The 21,969-nt window shown below is 48.2% G+C and overlaps 1 protein-coding gene across 1 annotated transcript in view; it reads right to left on the bottom strand.

Annotated features, from left to right (window-relative positions):
- Positions 1 to 21,969, bottom strand: part of PRKCE (protein kinase C epsilon) — a 707,603-nt gene that overhangs the window by 63,175 nt on the left and 622,459 nt on the right. The window contains exons 12-13 of the mRNA XM_063918382.1: positions 8,954 to 9,092; positions 4,946 to 5,134 (exon numbers count right to left, since the gene is read on the bottom strand). Of these exons, the coding sequence (XP_063774452.1) occupies positions 4,946 to 5,134; positions 8,954 to 9,092 (328 nt within the window). The remainder of the gene's footprint in view (positions 1 to 4,945; positions 5,135 to 8,953; positions 9,093 to 21,969) is intronic.

Below are 21,969 nucleotides of genomic sequence, written 5' to 3'. Positions count from 1 at the left end.
AGCGCAGTGGAGAATGATTTCAACGTTGTGCAAGGTTCTGCAACCCTTTGAACTTGCCACACGTGAAGTCAGTTCAGACACTGCCAGCCTGAGTCAGGTCATTCCCCTCATCAGGCTTTTGCAGAAGAAGCTGGAGACATTGAAGGAGGAGCTAAAACAGAGCGATTCCGCTAGGCATGTGGGACTTGTGGATGGAGCCCTTAATTCGCTTAACCAGGATTCACGGGTGATCAATCTGTTGAAATCAGAGCACTACATTTTGGCCACCGTGCTCGATCCTAGATTTAAAACCTACGTTGTATCTCTCTTTCCGGCAGACACAAGTCTGCAGAGGATCAAAGACCTGCTGGTGAGAAAATTGTCAAGTCAAGCGGAACGTGACCCCTCAACAGCTCCTCCTTCACATTCTCCCGCAACTGGGGCTGCGAGGAAAAGGCTAAGAATTCCGAGCCCACCCGCTGGCGGTGATGCAGGGCAGTCTGGAGCGAGTGCTGACATCTGGTCCGGACTGAAGGACCTGCCAACGATTACTGACATGTCGTCTACTGTCGCTGCATATGATCCTGTCACCATTGAAAGAATGGTGGAGGATTATATGAGTGACCGCATCCAAGTAGGCACGTCAGACAGTCCGTACGTATACTGGCAGGAAAAAGAAGCAATTTGGAGGCCCTTGCACAAACTGGCTTTATTTTACCTAAGTTGCCCCCCCCCCCCCCCTCCAGTGTGTGCTCCGAAAGAGTGTTTAGTGCAGCCGCTCACCTTGTCAGCAATCGGCGTACGAGGTTACTTCCAGAAAATGTGGAGAAGATGATGTTCATCAAAATTAATTATAATCAATTCCTCCGTGGAGACATTCACCAGCAATTGCCTCCAGAAAGTACACAGGGACCTGAGATGGTGGATTCCAGTTGGGACGAATTAATAATCTGTGAGGAGGGGGATGTACAAAGTGAAAGGGGTGAGGAATCGGACGATGAGGAGGAGGTGGACATCTTGCCTCTGTAGAGCCAGTTTGTGCAAGGAGAGATTGATTGCTTCTTTTTTGGTGGGAGCCCAAACCAACCAGTCATTTCAGTCACAGTCGTGTGGCAGACCCTGTCGCTGAAATGATGGGTTCGTTAAAGTGTGCATGTCCTGTTTATACAACATAAGGGTGGGTGGGAGGGCCCAAGGACAATTCCATCTTGCACCTCTTTTTTCTTTCATTTTTCTTTGCATCATGTGCTGTTTGGGGACTATTTTTAAATCTGCCATCCTGTCTGACACTGCAGTGCCACTCCTAGATGGGCCAGGTGTTTGTGTCGGCCACTTGGGTCACTTAGCTTAGCCATCCAGCGACCTTGGTGCACCTCTTTTTTCTTTGCATCATGTGCTGTTTGGGGACTATTTTTTAAATCTGCCATCCTGTCTGACACTGCAGTGCCACTCCTAGATGGGCCAGGTGTTTGTGTCGGCCACTTGGGTCACTTAGCTTAGTCACACAGCTACCTCATTGCGCCTCTTTTTTTCTTTGCATCATGTGCTGTTTGGGGACTATTTTTTTGAAGTGCCATCCTGTCTGACACTGCAGTGCCACTCCGAGATGGGCCAGGTGTTTGTGTCGGCCACTTGGGTCGCTTAGCTTAGCCATCCAGCGACCTTGGTAAATTTTAGGACTAAAAATAATATTGTGAGATGTGAGGTGTTCAGAATAGACTGAAAATTAGTGGAAATTATGGTTATTGAGGTTAATAATACTATGGGATCAAAATGACCCCCAAATTCTATGATTTAAGCTGTTTTTGAGGGATTTTTGTAAAAAAACACCCGAATCCAAAACACACCCAAATCCGACAAAAAAATTTCAGGGAGGTTTTGCCAAAACGCGTCCGAATCCAAAACACGGCCGCGGAACCAAATCCAAAACCAAAACCCGAAAAATTTCCGGTGCACATCACTAATTTTAACTTTCAATTTAAAAAGTGAAAATATCTTGCAGGTAGTCACAGGGACAGCGGGTCCCTGCGAGTTGCTTTCTCAGCATATTGTAGGAGTTTTTCACATTTGTGAAAGACTCCTCCGGGGAATTTGACACTGTGCATGGGAACAGTGTCAGATTTGGGAGCCGGCCGGGGGCTGCAGGAAAGGGATCGGATGAGTTTTTTATTTTTCATAAATTAGCAAAAATCTCAAAAAAATCTTTTTTCATGTTGTCATTATGAGGTATTGGTGGTCATTCCGAGTTGTTCGCTAGCTGTTTTCGGTCGCTGCGCAGCGATCAGGCAATATAAAAAAATCGGCATTTCTGCGCATGCGGCGCAATGCGCATGCGCGACGTACTTTCACAAAAGCCGATGCAGTTTCACACAAGGTCTAGCGACGCTTTTCAGTCGCACTGCTGGTCACAGAGTAATTGACAGGAAGTGGGTGTTTCTGGGAGGTAACTGACCGTTTTCTGTGAGTGTGTGGAAAAACGCAGGCGTATCAGATACAAACGCAGGCGTGCTGGGGAAACGCAGGCATGGCTGGCCGAACGCAGGGCGTGTTCATGATGTCAAAACAGGAACTAAACAGTCTGAAGTGATCGCAAGCTAGGAGTAGGTCTGGAACTGCTCAGAAACTGCACAATCTTTTTTTGTAGCCGCTGTGCGATCCTTTCGTTCGCACTTCTGCTAAGCTAAGATACACTCCCAGAGGGCGGCAGCTTAGCGTTTGCATGGCTGCTAAAAGCAGCTAGCGAGCAAACAACTCGGAATGAGGGCCACTGTATGTAGAATTTTGAGGGAAAAAATTAATTTATTCCAGTTTAGAATAAGGCTGTAACAATAGTTATCCAGTAACTGTTCTACCACCGAGCAATTATTCCCAGTGTGCAACTGCTCTATGGAGTCATTTTCTCACTACTGTCCCCACATACTGTAAGTAATATACATTCATAGGTCTAGAAGTTACACATGGTATATTGTTAGCTTCCCTGCTGGCTTCCCACCGGGCGCTGCGGGCTTGATTAAAACGGGGTTTTTAGGAGAGAAAAACCCCCACCTGTGCCCTGTGTCCCAGTGACTAGTGGAGCGGCTGACCTTTACAGTGTCCACGCCAGCGCGCGTGGACCGCCTCCCACGGCCGCGCTGGATCGCGGTTAACAGCGGGCCAAAGAGACCCCTTACCTCCCCTTGTACCTGCAGCCACGCGATCCTGGAGGGCAGCGGCGGGTGTGTGTGACTAACAGAAGGACACCGGAGCCTCCGCTGTAGTTACCCGGCAACCAGGGCGCGGGAGTATACAGCGCCGCTGGGGGAGTGATGGAGCTGCAGCAAAGGATGTCTTATGTGACATGCATAAAAGCTGCAGCCCTTGAGGTCTTCAAAAGTTCTTCTTTTCTTTTGATTAAGCTATAATATGGGCTGCAATGGCAGCCCCCCTGTTGATTGCCTGCTTACTGCATAGCACAACTTACAAACTGAGCTCCTGTGCACGGAGGCGGGGTTGTAGAGGAGGCGGCGCTGTGCATCTTGGGAACAGTCAAAGCTTTGAGCCTGTTGGTGCCTCGGATCAAGATCCTACTCTACACCCCGATGTTAATCCTTGTGGAGCCCAGTGTACCACGCAGCAGAAACAAAGATTATCCAATTGAACACAAGATTTTCCCCGCAATAAATCAACACGCCACCACAGACATTTGTCCAATTGAAAAGTATTGATTGCAATAATTTTTCCCGCAAAAAACCATTGAAAAAAAAAAAGGGGGGAAAATCACGCTTAAAAAACGTATAAATAATAAACAAATATTAGGTAACAGTATAGATGGGATCTGGTCAGGATCCCGGCAGTCGAAATACCGATGCAGCAATCCTGACACAGCTCGTAATGCCGGTGCCGGCATCACAACTGGAATCACAATCCCAGTACTGCCATCCCGACAACTGGGATCCCGAAAGAAACACTGCTGGGCCGTCGGAGAGGTAAGCTGCGAGGGGTGGAGGAGGTAAGGTTTACACTGCAGTGAATGATTCTGAACCATGAGCTTAATTCAGGATGGATCGCTATCGCAATCCACCCGCAGAGGCGTTCGCGGGGCACGGCAATGCTCCGTTTCCTAGGCGGAGACGGAGCGGTACGGAGACAGAGGCGGGGAAACGGGGGCAGCGTCATACAAATGGGGTGCATCACGCCGGCAGGAGGCAACCCTAATTTCTGCGATTAAGCAGAAATTGCAGTGCGATTGACATTTCTGCTAGATCAAGGGGAGGGGGGTGCAGCGGTCAACATTCTGGGTGACCTTGCCCTGCGATGGGCGGCCCCCAGCATGTGTTCACAAGGATTGCAAATTCTTACTGAATCAGGCCCCAAGTACGGGCACTTTTAACCTTAGAATAACGATTTTTCTAAAGTTTGCACGTGCTCTGAAGCTGCAAGAAAAAAGCGGTGTTCATTCCTATAGGAATTGAAGTGGATATTCAATTCCTATAGGGTTATTACTATTCGCATCCAGCTGAATAGCAAGAACCCTATGGCTGCCCGTAAATTTTGCACGCCGCAAGGAGAAAAAAACCCCGAATGCATTCAATTGAACATGCAAATAAAAGCATGACTGTGAGGAGCACTTCTGGATATTCGGTAGTGACTATTAAAACATGACTGCAGTGAATATGAATGATTGTCATTTATTGTGTCCCGTAGATTGGCAGGCACAGCAAACTGGAAACTGAAAGGCAGATAAGAGACATCAGCTTTGTTGCATTTTCCCCTATAACACAATTCTCCATTACTTGGGTTTTAACAACACACAACGGCACAGAACACAAACATCTTGTTCCTTTCCCACAAGACGTGTAATTTATCCCAGGCCCCATTATCCTAGCAGTGGCACCATGAACTGTACTTGAACTCCCTTCGGGTAGCTGCTCTGTATTCATCAATTTCAGTTTTTGGGAATAAAAAAAATAATGCAAAGACGACTCACTGATTTCAAAATGCTGACGGCTTCTTTACTCAACCACACTGGGTACAGGACGTCATCGTGAAGTATGGATTCAAAGAGGTCGTCTTCATTGTCAGCTTCAAATGGAGGTTGCCCAGCCATCATCTCGTACATCAGGACACCTAGTGCCCACCAATCCACAGAGGGCCCGTATTCTAATTCCTGTAAAATCTGGAACAAGAAAAATAAAACAGAAATTAATCTCACTATCAAATATGTGGTTTTTGGAAATTGAATTCTAATGCGGGCCACTATGGGCAGATCCATCCATTACGTAATGTAGGCTCCTGTCTAGGGCTCAGTGGGCACTGAGGATTCCGGGTAACCCTAACTTTGTTTTTCAGTTGGGCTTTCAATATTATTTTTTAAATATAGCTGCAAAAAGTGCTTGCAAACATGGACGGCCGCAGCACCCAGGCTTTCTAGCCTATGCCATTGCACATTCATATAGCTTCATGCATACATTCTTCCACCTTTCATCATTAGTGTCACCCAGTGCTATAACAGGGCAGCAATGCACCCTGTGCAGGCTCCGCCCCCTGAACGCATGACATCATGATGTAGCACCAGGAAGTAACTGCTCTGGGCGGCTCAGCAGCCGTGCTGTGTACTGTTCCAAGCACACTACTAGACGACCCCAATGAATTGCACCCTGGGCGACGGCACCACTCACACTCCCTTAGTTACGGCCACTAACACTAGCTCTATACCTGGGTGCTAAAAATGAATCAGAAACAGGTATCCCTTGTCCATATGCACGCCTCAAACTAGCATGGAAGTCTGCAACACAAGCACAAAACGCCCAATTCACAGAAAAATCCAGTCATGCACATAGCGGACTGGTACGTCATGTGTATGGTCCGGCACATGCTAAAGCCTGCAGACATTCGCTCGATGCCTCCGCTTTTGCATCCGACTAAGAACCAGGCCCAATGTCATCAATCCATTAGTCAGTGATTGAAGAAAATTAAAAGTTTAGCATAACTGCAATATGCAGGGAAAAAGCTGCCTCTGAGACTCTGCCACCCCTAGGCAAAAGCCCACTAAGCCTACACTCCAGACCTGGCCACATTGTGCATTTCTCATTGCAAAAAACAACAAAATAAATGATGACAAGTATATGTCCAGCTCTAAAGTAATTTTCCTAACTTTAAAATTTCATAGACAAACTGAAAATATAATTTTGTTTACTTATAAATCAGATAGGCAGGCCATTAAAATGCTAGGAATTTTTGATAAACTGCCAGTGAAGATACCGTCAAAGTCCTCAGCCCAGATGCATTTCTCAGAAGAAACGCAACAATGTACAAATGTATTGAATTAACTTATTATGCTACAAAAGCGTACATCTGTTTAATTGGTCACAGCCAGACATGTATTTTTAGCCCCAATAATAATGAAAAAGAATATTTCTGGTACTGTATGTCTTCACTTGGGAATAACAGATAGACAAAAAGTCTTATTCAAGAGAAATCAATGAAAGATCTGCAAAGAGAAAATCTCATCTAGCAGACATCCCGTTACTAAAGCATGATCACCGCAGTCTACGATGTCCGCCTGTCACGTATAGAGGCACAGATGCCAACAGGTTTCTCATTTTTGAAAAAAATCAAAACAAAAACAAGTCGTGTCTAGTTTCGGAAAGTGTGCTGCCCAGCAACAACATACAGTGTGGGAAACATCACAGGCAAAACAGAAACAATCTATTTCTTCATCAAATTACTGACTTGTGACAACGTTTCTGTGTCACCATCGGCTATGTCGCAGAAAGCCTAGTAAGCACTGTATATATGGGCCTGGTTCCCAGTGGTGGAAGCTATTTAATTCAAGATGTCTTTGTAAGCATCGGTACTGCAAATATATGCTACAGTCTGCCGGACCTAAGCTGCTAGAGTATCTATATGTGTAGACGCAGTCCAGGCTGCAATACACCCACAAAACTCCTGCACTTGACTAGCATCCCCCATTACCTCCCATAAACACACCATTGACTGTCAATCACTCAGTGTCCAAACTCGCACTTCGGCTTCCTTCTTTTGAATGCACTTTACAGGTATATTAAATCTATTTTATTTGTTGTAGTATAGTAGGTATTTTGTCTAGGACTCACCAGGCAAAAATCTACTAGGAGGGGACTCCTGGCTTTCAAACTACAGAACTCCAATGGCTGTCATGATGGGGTTGATCCAAGACCTGTGATGATGTCACTGTTTCCACCCCTTAGTACAGGGATGGATAACCTTCGGCCCTCCAGCTGTTATTTAACTTCACATACCAGCAAGCCTTGCTACAGTTTTGCTATTTGGCCATGCAAAAACTGTTGCAGGGCATGCTGGGATGTGTAGTTCTACAACAGCTGGAGGGCCGAAGGTTCCCCATACCTGCCTTAGTATGACAGTGGAGGAAAGAAAAAATACCCGGTTCTAATTGATTGCCTAGTATTTCCTTTCACACCTGAAGCCTGAGCACTACTGAGGATGAGTAGAACTTGAGCTGTGCAGCCATGAACTATATCTGAAAGACCTGTCACATTCATATTTACCAGTGAGGGTGTTAATGACCTTCTAAATGGCCTAGACAGTAAGGAATCCATATTTATTGATGACAATAAGTTACGAAACCAAACTGTTAACAACACAAAGTAAGAGAGTAAATTGTTTCAGAATGGTATTGTTAAAATTTCTAAATGGTCTGAGATATTGTATATGAAAATAATGTATTTAAATGTAGGGTAATGCATGATAATATATCATGTTAATAAATATCCCAATTATACAATAAATAGAAATCAATAGCAGAAAACTGAGAAATAAATTAATCTATATAAAATCCTGCTGTGCATTAAAGAAGATTCAACCATATTATTACCATTGTACGAGTCATTACTTAGGCCAGAACTTCATTATGGGTTCAAGTTTTGGGCTCTTCGCTCTAAGAAGCATGTAGGAGAACCAAAGATGGCTAGAGGAGAGAAGCCTCACTCACAAATGGAAATGGAATGTGATCCACTTCTGTTTTCCCCATATTATGGGGTAGGGTCATCACAGGGGCTTAGGGGTATATTCAATTGAAGTCGAAAACTGCCATCTGTCGAAAAGACGTCAGATTTCGACTTTTTAAGGTCGAATCCTGATTCGACCTATTCAATATTTTGCTAAATTTTTCGACAAGTCTATAAATTCGACTTGTCGAAAAGAACGTGGATCGACGGAATAGCTGCCGATCCACGCGTTGATGTCGAAAACAGGGCCAAATCCGACAGGTTTTGGACCCCTTTTCAACCATCTCAATTCGACATCAAAATGATGTCGGAATGAGATGCGGACCCAGAGGGGGCGGGGGGCGGGGGGAGCCGCAGGGAGACGGGGGACAGCCGGCGGGCATACAGGGAGATCAGTGCTACAGTAGCGCTGCAGCTGGATGTCACTCAGCCGCCCGACGTCACGGCAGCTTCTACCCGGCTCCAGAACGCTGTATGCCCGCCGGCTGTCCCCCCCGCAGTTCGCCCCCCTTCTCCTCCTCTGCGTCCCATCTTAATTCGACTTGAAAAAGTCAAATTAAGATGAGATTGAATAGGGGTTGTTGGATCCATTCCGACAAATACATGTCGGAATGGATCAGACTTTAATTGAATATACCCCTTAATCTTAAATTGCAGACCCCATGAGAATCTGTTACTGAAGTACTTATACTGTATGTTGGCATTCTTAAAAACAAAATCAGTCACAAGCCCCTGTTACTTGAAGCTGGCTGCCCTCTATCTCAGCACTGGAGGACTGATAAGACATCTATAGAAGAGGTACTGGTGGTGAGTCATATTCAGCTATGTGCTACAGCAAGTGGGCTGCTATAGATAACTATGGGCTCTGGTCTGAGGTATATACTTATCTGAAGGGGCCACCACCTATTTTATACATAGTTTCACAAAGATTCAGGAACCACAAATTACTGTTCTCTCAGCAGAACAGTCCAAATGTGTCCTATACCTACCTCAGGAGCGATGTAGTCCGGTGTACCACAAAAAGTTGTCGTAGTAACGCCATTTAGAATCCCCTCTTTACACATCCCAAAGTCAGCCAATTTACAATGGCCTTCTGCGTCCAAGAGTATATTGTCCAGTTTAAGATCCCTACAAAAGGAATAATAATATTTTTAATTTGGCAATATTACTTATCTGAATGGGTTTTCAATGTTTTATAATACAAACAAAGGCAAAATCCTGGTTCTCAAAATACCTGAGGTCTATCCCCGTACCACCATCATATTAGCATAACATACCTGGGGTCTATCCCCATATACCACCCTTATATTAGCATAACATACCTGGGGTCTATCCCCATACCACCCTCATATTAGCATAACATACCTGGGCTCTATCCACATACCACCTTCATATTACCATAAAATACCTGGGGTCTATCCCCATACTACCCTCATATTAGCATAACATATCTGGGGTCTTTCCCCATACTAGCCTCATATTAGCATAACATACCTGGGATCTATCCCCATACTACCCTCATATTAGCATAACATACCTGGGGTCTATCCCCGTACCACCATCATATTAGCATAACATACCTGGGGTCTATCCCCATATACCACCCTCATATTAGCATAACATACCTGGGGTCTATCCCCATATACCACCCTCATATTAGCATAACATACCTGGGGTCTATCCCCATACCACCCTCATATTAGCATATAATACCTGGGCTCTATCCACATACCACCTTCATATTAGCATAAAATACCTGGGGTCTATCCCCATACTACCCTCATATTATCATAACATACCTGGGGTCTATCCCCATACTACCCTCATATTAGCATAACATACCTGGGATCTATCCCCATACTACCCTCATATTAGCATAACATACCTGGTGTCTATCCCCATACTACCCTCATTAGCATTACGTACCTGGGGTCTATCCCCATACTACCCTCATATTAGCATAACATACCTGGGGTCTATCCCCATACTACCCTCATATTAGCATAACATACCTGGGGTCTATCCCCATATAACTCTCATATTAGCATATAATACCTGGGGTCTATCCCCATACCACTCTCATATTAGCATATAATACCTGGGGTCTATGCCCATACCACTCTCATATTAGCATATAATACCTGGGGTCTATCCCCATACCACCCTCATATTAGCATATAATACCTGGGGTCTATCCCCATACCACTCTCATATTAGCATATAATACCTGGGGTCTATCCCCACACCACTCTCATATTAGCATATAATACCTGGGGTCTATCGCCATACCACCCTCATATTAGCATAACATACCTGGGGTCTATCCTCATGCCACCTTCATATTAGCATATAATACCTGGGGTCTATCCCCATACTACCTTCATATTAGCATATAATACCTGGGGTCTATCCCCATACTACCTTCATATTAGCATATAATACCTGGGGTCTATCCCCATACCACCTTCATATTAGCATATAATACCAGTGATCTATCCCCATACCACCTTCATATTAGCATATAATACATGGGGTCTATCCCCATACCACCTTCATATTAGCATATAATACCTGGGGTCTATCCCCATACCACCTTCATATTACCATATAATACAAGTGATCTATCCCCATACCACCTTCATATAATACCTCCTGATAGGGTGCTTCAGCAGAGCACCGCTCCTTGCCTGATTTTAAAATGACAAAAAGCGCCATGCCCTTATGAAGGTGCCCCGCTGAAACAGCCTGCCCTCTGCTGTCCCCACCCATATGCTGCAGTGTCCTGTGGGTGGGAAAAGTTGTATTTTAGCGCTAACTACCGGCATATATTCACATTGTGGGGAGAGCTTGTGGGCAGCCCAGCATCTCTGTAAGTGCTGGGCACGCCCACAAGAATAATGAATTAAGGAAGTGTCACGAGGCAATGCCCCCTCCCAGAATGGCCACACCTCCTTTCGGGTATGGTCGAACCTTCAGTGTGCGCATAAGTTTCACAAACGGCTTCCTGCCCACTGTTCACCGCAGACTGAACACTATATATTGGAATACTGTATACTGAAGTTGTTAAATAGTTAAAAAGAGAGTTAGGGGAGATGTATCAACCTTCTAAAGAGGACAGATGAAGAAGTTGTCATAGCAAACAACTTTATAAAATATAATTGATAAATGATAGCTTGGTTGCTAATTTCAACTTCTCCACTTGTTCTCTTTAGTTTAATACTTCTTCCCTTCAATCCATATAATCCAACCGATAATAACATAACATTATTTATGATTAAAAACTAGATTTAACATGGTCAGTTGTCTGCAGCACTCAGGCTGATTAACCCCAGCAGCAAAACGCCCTAGTGATAACAGTGGGAGCCAGTTATATATGGCTACAGAAGGCCATTTTGCCAGGTCTGCACAGTTACCTTTCATGTCATATAAACGAGGGCTGCAGAGCTTTGATTTGCACTTTTTGTACTACTCCAGATGCTGAAAATGTGCGAATCCGGTAACAGAGCCTCCCCAATTTGTCTATCTTTTATATCATGTCTGTCCATAAAGAACAAGCAACAGCAGACACATTGGGCATGATTCAGGTTTGTAAGTAAAGCAATAAAGCAAGCAACTGGGTAACACCAAACTGCACAGCAGGTGGGCAGATGTAACGTGCAGAGATATTTAGATCTGGGTGGGGTGTTTTCAAGCTGAAATCTAAATTGTAGTGTAAAAATTAAGATGTCTAACATTTGTGGGCTACATGCAAAAGCAGCCAGTGTTTACCCTGTACAAAAAATATAAATGTATTTGCTCCCCTTGCATTGCAACATAGAAGGTGATTCAAACCTGATCGCTGCTGTGCGTTTTTGCACAGTGGGCGATCAGCGATTAACTGTGCATGCACCGCAATGCGCAAGCGTGTCGGCAAACATCAGGCATTGCTGGTCAGCGACAGGCTGGTGTGAATATTCTAATCGCACAGCCATTCGCATGCTGATTGGCAGGAGGAGGCCTTTTGTGGGTGATAACTGACCGTTTTCTGGGAGTGTCAAGGAAAACGCAGACGTTCCCAAGCGGTTTCAGGGAGGGTGTGTGACGTCAGCTCCAAACCCGATCAGCCCGTTCTGATCGCACTGTAGGAGTAAGAATTTTTTGCTAATATGGGGGTGGTATGGGGATAGACCCCAGGTATGTGCGCACATACTGCACACACAGGGCAAATCATTCAATGGTGAGTGAGCTGTGAACGGATTTGCAGCTGTCTGTTGACTGAGGTTTTTTTTCAGCAGCTCGGCGTACACATGCAGGGCCGGTGCTAAGGTGTTCGGCGCCCCCCCTGCAAACTATAAATTTGTGCCTTCCCATACTTTACAAAGGGACAGCGCGCGTCAAAAAAGGGATGTGGTCTCACAAGGAAGGGTCGTGGCCACACAATAGTACCCCCCATTTAAAACGTCCCAGTTGTAGCACAGCTTACACATAATGACCCCAGCAGTAGCGCCACTTACACAGAACGTCCCAGTAGTAGCGCAGCTTACACAGAACGTCCCAGTAGTAGCGCAGCTTACACAGAACGTCCCAGGAGTAGCGCAGCTTACACAGAACGTCCCAGTACTAGCGCAGCTTACACAGAACGTCCCAGGAGTAGCGCAGCTTACACAGAACGTCCCAGTAGTAGCGCAGCTTACACGTAATGCCCCAGTAGTAGCGCAGTTTACACGTAATGCCCCAGTAATAGCGCCGCTTACACAGAATGCCCCAGTAGTAGCGCAGCTTACAAGAACGTCCCAGTAGTAGCGCAGCTTACACAGAACGTCCCAGTAGTAGCGCAGCTTACACGTAATGCCCCAGTAGTAGCGCAGCTTACACGTAATGCCCCAGTAATAGCGCCGCTTACACATACCCCCCAGCAGAAGCGCCACTTACACTTAAACGCCCCTAGTAGTAGTGCAGCTTACACATAATGCTGCCAATAGTAGCACAGCTTACACGTAATGTCCCCAGTAGTAACGCTGCTTACACGTAACGCCCCAGTAGTAGCGCCACTTACACGTAACGAACCCAGTAGTAGTGCAGCTTACACATAACGCCCCAGTAGTAGCGCCGCTTACATGCAACGCCCCAGTAATAGCGCCCCTCACACGCAATGCCCCAGTAATAGCGCCACTTACACGTAACGCCCCAGTAGTATTGCCGCTCACACATAATGCCCCAGTAGTAGCACAGCTTACACGTAACGCCCCAGTAGTAGCGCCGCTTACACGTAACGCCCCCAGTAGCAGCACAGCATACACATAACGCCCCAGTAGTAGTGCAGCTTACATGTAACGCCCATAGAAGTGCAGTTTATTCACATCGCCCCCTCCCCCCACACACATACATAAACACACACACATGCATACAAAAAAACCCGACTCTCTCACTTACTCTCCCTTCACTTACTGATCTTAGTCTGGCTGGCAGGATCTGGAGCAGCATGTCCTCTGTGGCACTGCAGCCTGCTGGTCCCATGTAGCCCCGCCCCCTTTTTTGTCCGATCAGTCACTGCCACAGGAGGGGGGAGAGGAGGATTTAAGCAGCCGGCGCCGCTGCCTGTCATACAGTGACAGGCACCTCAGCCGGCAGCAATAGGGAGGACAGGCGCAGCAGCGAGGATGCAGAGCAGGAAGAGCGCCTCTCCAGCCTGGCGCCTACCTGCTCTGCATCCCTTTGCTGAGCGGGTAGCGCCGGACCTGTACACATGCACGGCAAATATTACACAGCAAATATACACTCCCCTTGGGCGGCGACTATCTGATAGCACGACAACAATTTTAGCAGCCTAGCGATCAGGTCTGAATCACCCCCATGGTTTGTTCCAGATACAAAGGTACTTGCTTTTTGCTGTACAAACTTGAATCAGGCCCATACTCCTTACATGAGTGCTGAGATCAGCAAATGAGCCCTTTGTGTCTCTGACCTTTCTGCCTGTTGTACATAAAGTCAGTAAAGCAAATCATTATTTCATGATTTCTGAACACAAATGTGACTTTCCTAAGGGATGAGGGGAGCACTTGTGGAAAAGCGATCTGTGTATTCCCTCTCCTCCTCTGTATGCTGTGCAGTCCTGTTCTCTTGGCAAGTCACAGGAACTGGCAATGACTTTGGACCTTTGTGTGCCTAGTAATGCAGAAATAATGAGACGGAACACATTGGCATTTCTGTCTGATGCAGCTCAGAGCCGTGTCTTTTGCGGAGCACAGTATTACACTATATGTGACTGCTGAGAAGCGCATTGATAGGACACCTGCTGCCATCATTCATTTCCTATTGCTGATGTGCTTTATCACAGACATTTGTGCACATGATATTATAAAAACAGGCACATAGCTCACACAAGAAAATGTATCTCTTTACATATTTAAATAAAAATCCGCAATAACAGATATTGGGAATAACTGTGGTTTCTTGCAACATTTAATGAAATGTTTGCAATTGTATTTCAACGATAAATTAGATTTAATTTACCTTATTTACTGTTTTCCAGTGGCAAATATAAAGTACAATGATTATTATAATTACTAGGTGCTTCATCGCGCCCTACGGGCGCTCTTCACACCGTCGCAAGGGGCTACGCCCCCTTAACCCTTGCATGCCTTTCTGGGGTTCAATATTTGTATTATATGGAGAATTACCTGCATTCCTTTGTTAGTGGTTAAATATTGCACAATGAAAGGGCGTAAGATGGTGAAGGAGGCGCAGCCCCTTGCGACGGCGTGAACAGCACCTGCAGGGCACGATGTACAGAATGTAGCGGGTGCGGGGGGGGACTACGGATGGGGGAGGGTGTCTGTAGATGCTGCGGGTGGAGGGGTGCCGGAAGCGGTGGGGAGGCCCGGATGGGGAAGGGTCGGGAGGTGCTGCGGATGGGGGAGGGGCAGAGGAGTGGGGGCTGCAGATGGGGGAGGGGTACAGAGGCACTGCAGGTGGGGGAGGGGCAGGGGTGCCACGGGTGGGAGAGGGGCAGGTGCAGGGATGTTGCGGATGGGTGAAGGGTTCCGGAGGTGCTGTGGGATAGGAGGGGGCGGGGGTGTTGGGGGTGGGGTAGGGGGTCCGGAGGCGCCGTGGGTAGGGGAGGGGCAGGTACGGGTGGTGCGGCGGATGGGGAAGGAGGTCCAGAGGTGCTGCAGGTGGTGGAGGGGCAGGTGCGGGGGTGCCATGGGTGGGGTGGGTGAGAGGGGGACCGCGGATGGAGGAGGGTGTCTGCAGATGCTGCGGGTGGAGGGGGGCAGGTGTGGGGGGAGACATATATGGGGGGTGGATGGTGGAGGGGGTCTGGAGGTGCTGTGGGTGGTCAAGGGGCGGAGGAGTGGGAGCCGCGGGTGGTGTAGGGGGTCTGGAGGCACAGCGTGTGGGGGAGGGGTGGAGTTCCGCATGTGGTGGAGGGGAAGGTGCGGAGGTGTGGTGCATTGGGGAGGGGTCTGGAGCTGCTGCGGGTACTGTACCTGCCAAAAAGGTAGTTGGAGGGTATACAGTAACAGGGCCAGGACAGGGGTGACAGGGTCAGAACAGGGGTGACGGGGCCAGGACAGGGGTGACGGGGCCAGGACAGGGGCGACGGGGCCAGGACAGAAATGACAGGGACAGGATAGGGGTGACAGGGCCAGGGTAGGGGCGGCAGGACCAGGACAGGGGTGACAGGGCCAGTATAGGGTTGACAGGGCAAGCACAGGGGTGACAGGGCCAGGATAGGGGTAACAGGGCCAGCATAAGGGTGACAGGGCCAGGATATGGGTGAAAGGGCCAGGATAAGGGTGACAAGGCAAGGCCAGGGGTGACAGGGACATGACAGAACACAGGGCACAGAAGAGATTGGTATTAGGGACAAAACAGTGGTGACAGACAGATGTGTCTTACCGGAGTCACTGCTGTTGGCTGCTGCTGTTCTACGCCAACCTGTTGGGATCTGCTGCTGGTAGAGACTTGGCATGGCTGACTCTCTTAGGTTGGAGTCCTGCTTCCTCTGCCTGTCCGCATCCCTCCCCTCCTCCTCAGTCACACACCGCAGACCTCGCGCAGCTGCCGGGCACTGTGGTAATGGGAGACTGGGAGTGACTGGTTAGCCCCCAGGAGACGCTGCGGCTGGAGGGAGGAGGGGGTCATAGCATGCACGCGGTGCGGACCTCACGGCTGCTGGGCACTGTGGTAAGGGGAGACTGGGAGTGACTGGTTAGCTCCTAGGAGACGCTGCAGCTGCAGGGAGGAGGGAGTCGGAGCCTGCAAGCAGCTCGGACTTCTGCAGCGCTACCCGCCGGCTAAAGTGTGTGAAGGAGCTGGGCGCACCTCACTGCGGGTGGCAGCGCTGCAGCTAGCGGTGGGGTTGCCGAGGCTGGAGATAACAGAGGCAGTACGGAACCTGCACAGCGGCAGGTGTCCCACAAAACTGCAGCTATGAAGCGTGGAGTGTGCAAGAAAGTGACGCTCCTCCGCGCCAGAGAGACCCTGCTCAGTATGCTGATGTGGGGGGTCAAGCACACAGTAAGCCGGTGCCCGTCTGTCTGTACGGCATACCCCCTCACACACCCCCATACCTCCCAACTCTCCCGATTTTCGCGGGACAGTCCCATTTTTTGGGGACTGTCCCACCCGCGGGTCGCAGTGTCCCGCGGTGGGGGTGGGGGGCAGTTGGAAAGCTCCTGGAGCAGCGGTGAATAGTGGAGACAGAGGGAGAGGGGGCATCAGGGGGTACGGATTAAGGGGGGGTTCCAGCAGCAGAGCCGGATTAAGGGCCAGGGGGAACATACCATTGGCCCCACAGTTTTAGGGCCCCCCCGGCTCGAGTAGCTCTGTCCCAGCTCAGAAGCTCCCCCGTCCTGCCAGCAACAGCGGCAGCATTGTGCTACAGTCAGCACACGCTGCTGCGTATTGGCAGGTCTGTGGTGTTGCAGGGAGGCAGCTTTCTTCTGCCTGTGCGGGTGTGTAGGGGGGAGTGACCACCTCCTCTGGATTTAGCCCTAGCTGAGGGGCCAAAATTCCATAAAAATAAAAAAATCCCGGAATTTGCATAAGGGGCCGTGGCCTCGCGTCCCGCGATTAGGCCACGCCCCCAACCCCACAGCAGGCACAGCAATGAGATAGGGCTCCCCTGTCTCAAGAGCCATGGGCCCCCCGGACTCATAATCAGCCCCTGGGGGCATGCCAGCAGCTCACAGAGCGCTGGGCATGCCCCCTCACTGACGAAAACGGGGGACCTCCCGTGAAGCCACGCCCCCTTTTCGTTGGCCACGCCCCCTTTTTGCCACGTGTGTGTGTGTCCCTCCTTCTGCCTGAAGAAAGCTCCTGAGGAAAGCTGGGAGGTATGCACCCCTGCCTGTGCCATACCCATACTATCTGCTTCTGCTCCTAGTCTCCTATAGATTTGGCCAGATCTGTGACTCATTTGACTAACTCCGCCCAGTGTTGTGACTCCGCCCAGCGTTAGCAAATGAGTCACAAAGTCACAGATCTGGGCTATTATATAGAAGATGATTATAATGTTATAATAGATTAATATCATTTACAAGGTAGAAACTTTTATAAAACATTGACACGTGCAAGATTTTAAAGACTGTGGGAAGCATGGGCAGGAGGGGGAGATATCAAGGCTGGTGTAAGACAAAACCAACGCCAATGCCAGCTGTACAAATACAGTGTCATCCTCATTCTATAGTACTGTTTAAAAAAAAACTAAAAAAATTAATAAGTTTGAGCTTCATTTTCCTTTCCCCCACAGTTCAAGGGGAATTGTGCTGCTATATTAAAAAAATAAAATAATAATAATAATCTATCTATACACACACACACACACACACACACACACACACACACACACACACACACACACACACACACACACACACACACAGTATATATCAGTGGTCTCCAACCTTAATTGGGGTGTGAGCTACTCGAGGAAAATTAAACCTCCTGAGGAGCTACTAAGTGTTAAGATTGGACTTGTGGGCAGTGGCGTAGCTATACATTTTACATCCTCCTGCCAAAAAAGTTTCTGGCACCCTCCCGTTGCTATATTTAAAGTAAAGAATTAGCACGCACCGTGGGCACGCATGCTCCAAAAAGAGGGTGTGGCCTCACTGCAAGGGGCGTGGTATTGCAGGAAAAGACTACTTTATACCCCAGTTTTGCAACCTGAACACCCAGACATTGGCCACCACAGGAAAAAAAAAATCCTGATTCAGGCCCTTTACATTATTTGTCATTTTTCCTCCTTATATTAATGCCCCTTACACATTATGCCACACACGTAATGCCAGTGACACATTATACCACACACAGTAATGCCACCTACACAATATGCCACACACCGTAATGCCCGTTGCACATTATGCCACACACCACAGTGCTCCTGATACATTATGCCACACACCGCAAGACCCCTGACACATTATGCCCCACACCTTTGCCTGACACATTATGCCACCTACTGCAATGCACGTGATACATTATGCCACACACCGTAATGCCCACTACACATTATGACCCACAGTAAGGCTTATAATTAATTTTAAATTACCTGCTCGTTGTCAGGGGTCTCATGCTCATTGCCAGGGGTTTCATGTTCTGGGTATCCTACTTGTTGCCAGGGGTGTAATGCTTGTTGCCAGGCATGTAATGATCGTTGCCAGGGGTTTCATGCTCTGGGTTCTATGCTTGTTGCCAGGGGTGTCATGCCCATTGCCAAGGGTCTTGTTGCCAATGGTGTAATGTTTGTTGCCAGGGGTGTAATGCTCTGTGTGTCATGCTCATTGCCGGGGGTGTAATGCTCTGTATGTCATGCTTGCTGTCAGGGGTCTAGTTGCCAGGGGTGTAATGTCGATTAACACCTGCAAGACTATGGGAGGTCATTCCGAGTTGTTCGCTCTCAAGGCGATTTTAGCAGAGTTGCTCACGCTAAGCCGCCGCCTACTGGGAGTGAATCTTAGCATCTTAAAATTGCGAACGATGTATTCGCAATATTGCGATTACACACCTCGTAGCAGTTTCTGAGTAGCTTCAGACTTACTCGGCATCTGCGATCAGTTCAGTGCTTGTCGTTCCTGGTTTGACGTCACAAACACTCCCAGCGTTCGCCCAGACACTCCTCCGTTTCTCCGGCCACTCCTGCGTTTTTTCCGGAAACGGTAGCGTTTTTTCCCACACGCCCATAAAACGGCCTGTTTCCGCCCAGTAACACCCATTTCCTGTCAATCACATTACGATCGCCAGACCGATGAAAAAGCCGTGAGTAAAATTACTAAGTGCATAGCAAATTTACTTGGCGCAGTCGCAGTGCGGACATTGCGCATGTGCATTAAGCGGAAAATCGCTGCGATGCGAAGATTTTTACCGAGCGAACAACTCGGAATGAGGGCCATGGTTTCTTGTGCCCACGGCAGCCGTGTTTGAATGGGCGAATTAGGTCCGCCCAGACTCCAATGCCCCCCCGATCTTAATAGGCGTTAACCAAGAGCAAGGAGAACAAGGCGAAAACTAACTAAGACTGACACGACTAAAACAGAGAAGGATATAAGAAATAACAAAGTAGTTTATGTGCGGCACGGCCGCCTGGACCAACAGCAAATCAAGTAATGCAGCCCAACTGCCAAATACGAACCCGTCGTAATAAGGCGAGGACAGCAATGCGGAAACCTCCGCAAAAATGACACAACCAAAAATAGATAAAGAAAATACGGCTTCAGCCATAAAGTGCGGCAGAGCCGCTACTCACAACATCACGAAAGGTGTACGCAGGAAACGACTTCGGATACCAGACCACTCTACTGGAAGGCAATCCGGGGGACAGAAGGAAACAATCCCTCAGACAGGACTCAGGAAACTGGACACTGGAGTACACAAGCTGGATGCAGGAACACACCAGAGGCAGGAAGAAAAGCTCCACAGGAAGCTATCACCGGCGGGGCTGCCCTATTCTGGGTCCCATAAAAAAGCCCTGCAGCCAAGCACCCAGATCCTGATCAATGCAGCTGTCAGCTGGCGCGTGACATTCCGGCTGCTAAGTAACAGCCGGGACAGCAGTGCAGGGTGCCCGCCCTGCGTCTCCGGTTGCTAGGCAACCGGCCGGGGACAGGGAGTCAGCGGCGGAAGTGAGGCACCACCCCCGTTGCCTGGCAAAGGCCGGGAGCCGGCGCGACCCGCCGCTGCTGACACCAGGGGTGTAAGGCTCTACATATCATGCTCACTGTCAGGGGTCTAGTTACCAGGGGTGTAATGGAAGTGCGGAGAGCGCCAGCGCTGTACGCTCCCGACAATTCCAGGTATCTATAGCACTGTGCTGCATGACAGCAGCCAGAATGGGTTGTGCAAACCAGATTGGCGACCGCAGGTATATATATATATATATATATATATATATATATACACATACACACACGTATATTAAAAACAGGAAGGTATCGGAATACCGACGGAAGCATGACGTGCATGATCCAAACACCTGGAGGGTAAGTAGTATAACTCCACCCCTGCCCCCCTAACCCTCTATTCCTGTAGCCTGACCGTAACCACCCCAGCACTAACCCCCACCACCACGACTGATGCCTAACCTTCCCCGGTGGTGCCTAAACCTGAACCACCCTCCCCACAGCCTAAACCCCCCCCCCACGCTCGCGGCCTTACACTAAGGAGCCCCAGAATACTTACATTTATGATTCTGGCAGTCAGCATTCTGCTGGCATGTTGATCGATCCATGTCGGAAACCTGGTGTCGGTATTCCGACCAGTGTTGCCCGCTGACCGCTTCCCATTTAAAACTAATTGCAAACTTGCACAGAACAAACCCGCAAGTATTGGTGGGGCAGGGACAAAGTACACCTAGGGCGCCAAGACATATGACCTAAGTGCTAAAGAAGGCGTGGTGATAGATAGGGGTGTGGTCACACCCATGCAATAAAGTTCTGACCTACAATGTTAGGCATTCCACCTCATTCATGGCTGGTTTGGGCCACCTCCAGGCCCCCAGATGAACCTTGGTGTGTGTAATCAGTATCCTTCCCACCCCCACTTGGCACTCCTGTGTTCACCCACGCATTCATGATGACTCAGGGCCCGGTATTCAGCGAGGCCACATCCACACTCACTTGGCCATGCACCCTTACAATCAGGGAATGTCTCTTGGTGGCCCAGCCTGGAGTGTATATGAAAGTGACAGTACTGGTCCGTAGAAGTGTATTGTCAGTTTGCCTCAGGCTATGAAAACTATAGCGGGCGGTCGTGCACTAGATCGCTCCATGTGTATGGCTGCCCAAGGAGCGTCCGATGCATCGGTGGGTACACATCGTACCGTGTGTACCAACCTTAAGGGGCATATTTATCAAATAGTGGGTTGCAGATACAATAACTAATTTCTTATCGTCATTTCTCGTGGCATTAAGAAATGATGTACCACCCAAGTGTATTATAAACCACATGGAGGGACAGATGCAGCGACCCTTCAGTTCTCCATAGGGACCCTGCAGTGCTACTGCGCATGCAAGGTTATCTGCCAGTGCCAAGCTCCTGGATGTTTCACAATCCGGTGGTTAGTAAATCCGAAATCTTAGCAGCTCTACGAGGGCTGATTCTGCTGTAGGATGGAGGGTCCCTCATGTTACATTTGGAGGATACTTAATCTTTGTATGTACCCCTTGTAAACTATATACAGGCCCCTGACACTGAATTGTACAGTCATATGCATTAACTACACAATACAACTACAAGCAATATAATTTGTAAGTAGATTCTTAAAATAGATTTCTCACATCTAGGAACACTATTGGAGCTTAGTTATGTCATATTTCTAGTCTAGCAGAATGGTTGGTATAATTATGTTTTTACGTGACTTGTCCTTGAGTATCTACTCAGTGGATTAAATTTTCTGGATTAAAAAAGGCAATAAATAATTTTGGCTGTGCCTTGGGTATTGTCTCACCAAGAATAAGGGGTCTATTTACTAACCCTTGGATGGAGAAAGTCGCTGGAGATAAAGTACCAGCAAATCGGCTCC

The sequence above is a fragment of the Pseudophryne corroboree genome, chromosome 4 (genome assembly GCF_028390025.1).
Source record: "Pseudophryne corroboree isolate aPseCor3 chromosome 4, aPseCor3.hap2, whole genome shotgun sequence".
NCBI lineage: Eukaryota > Metazoa > Chordata > Amphibia > Anura > Myobatrachidae > Pseudophryne > Pseudophryne corroboree.
This window is presented reverse-complemented; position numbering and strand designations above follow the sequence as displayed.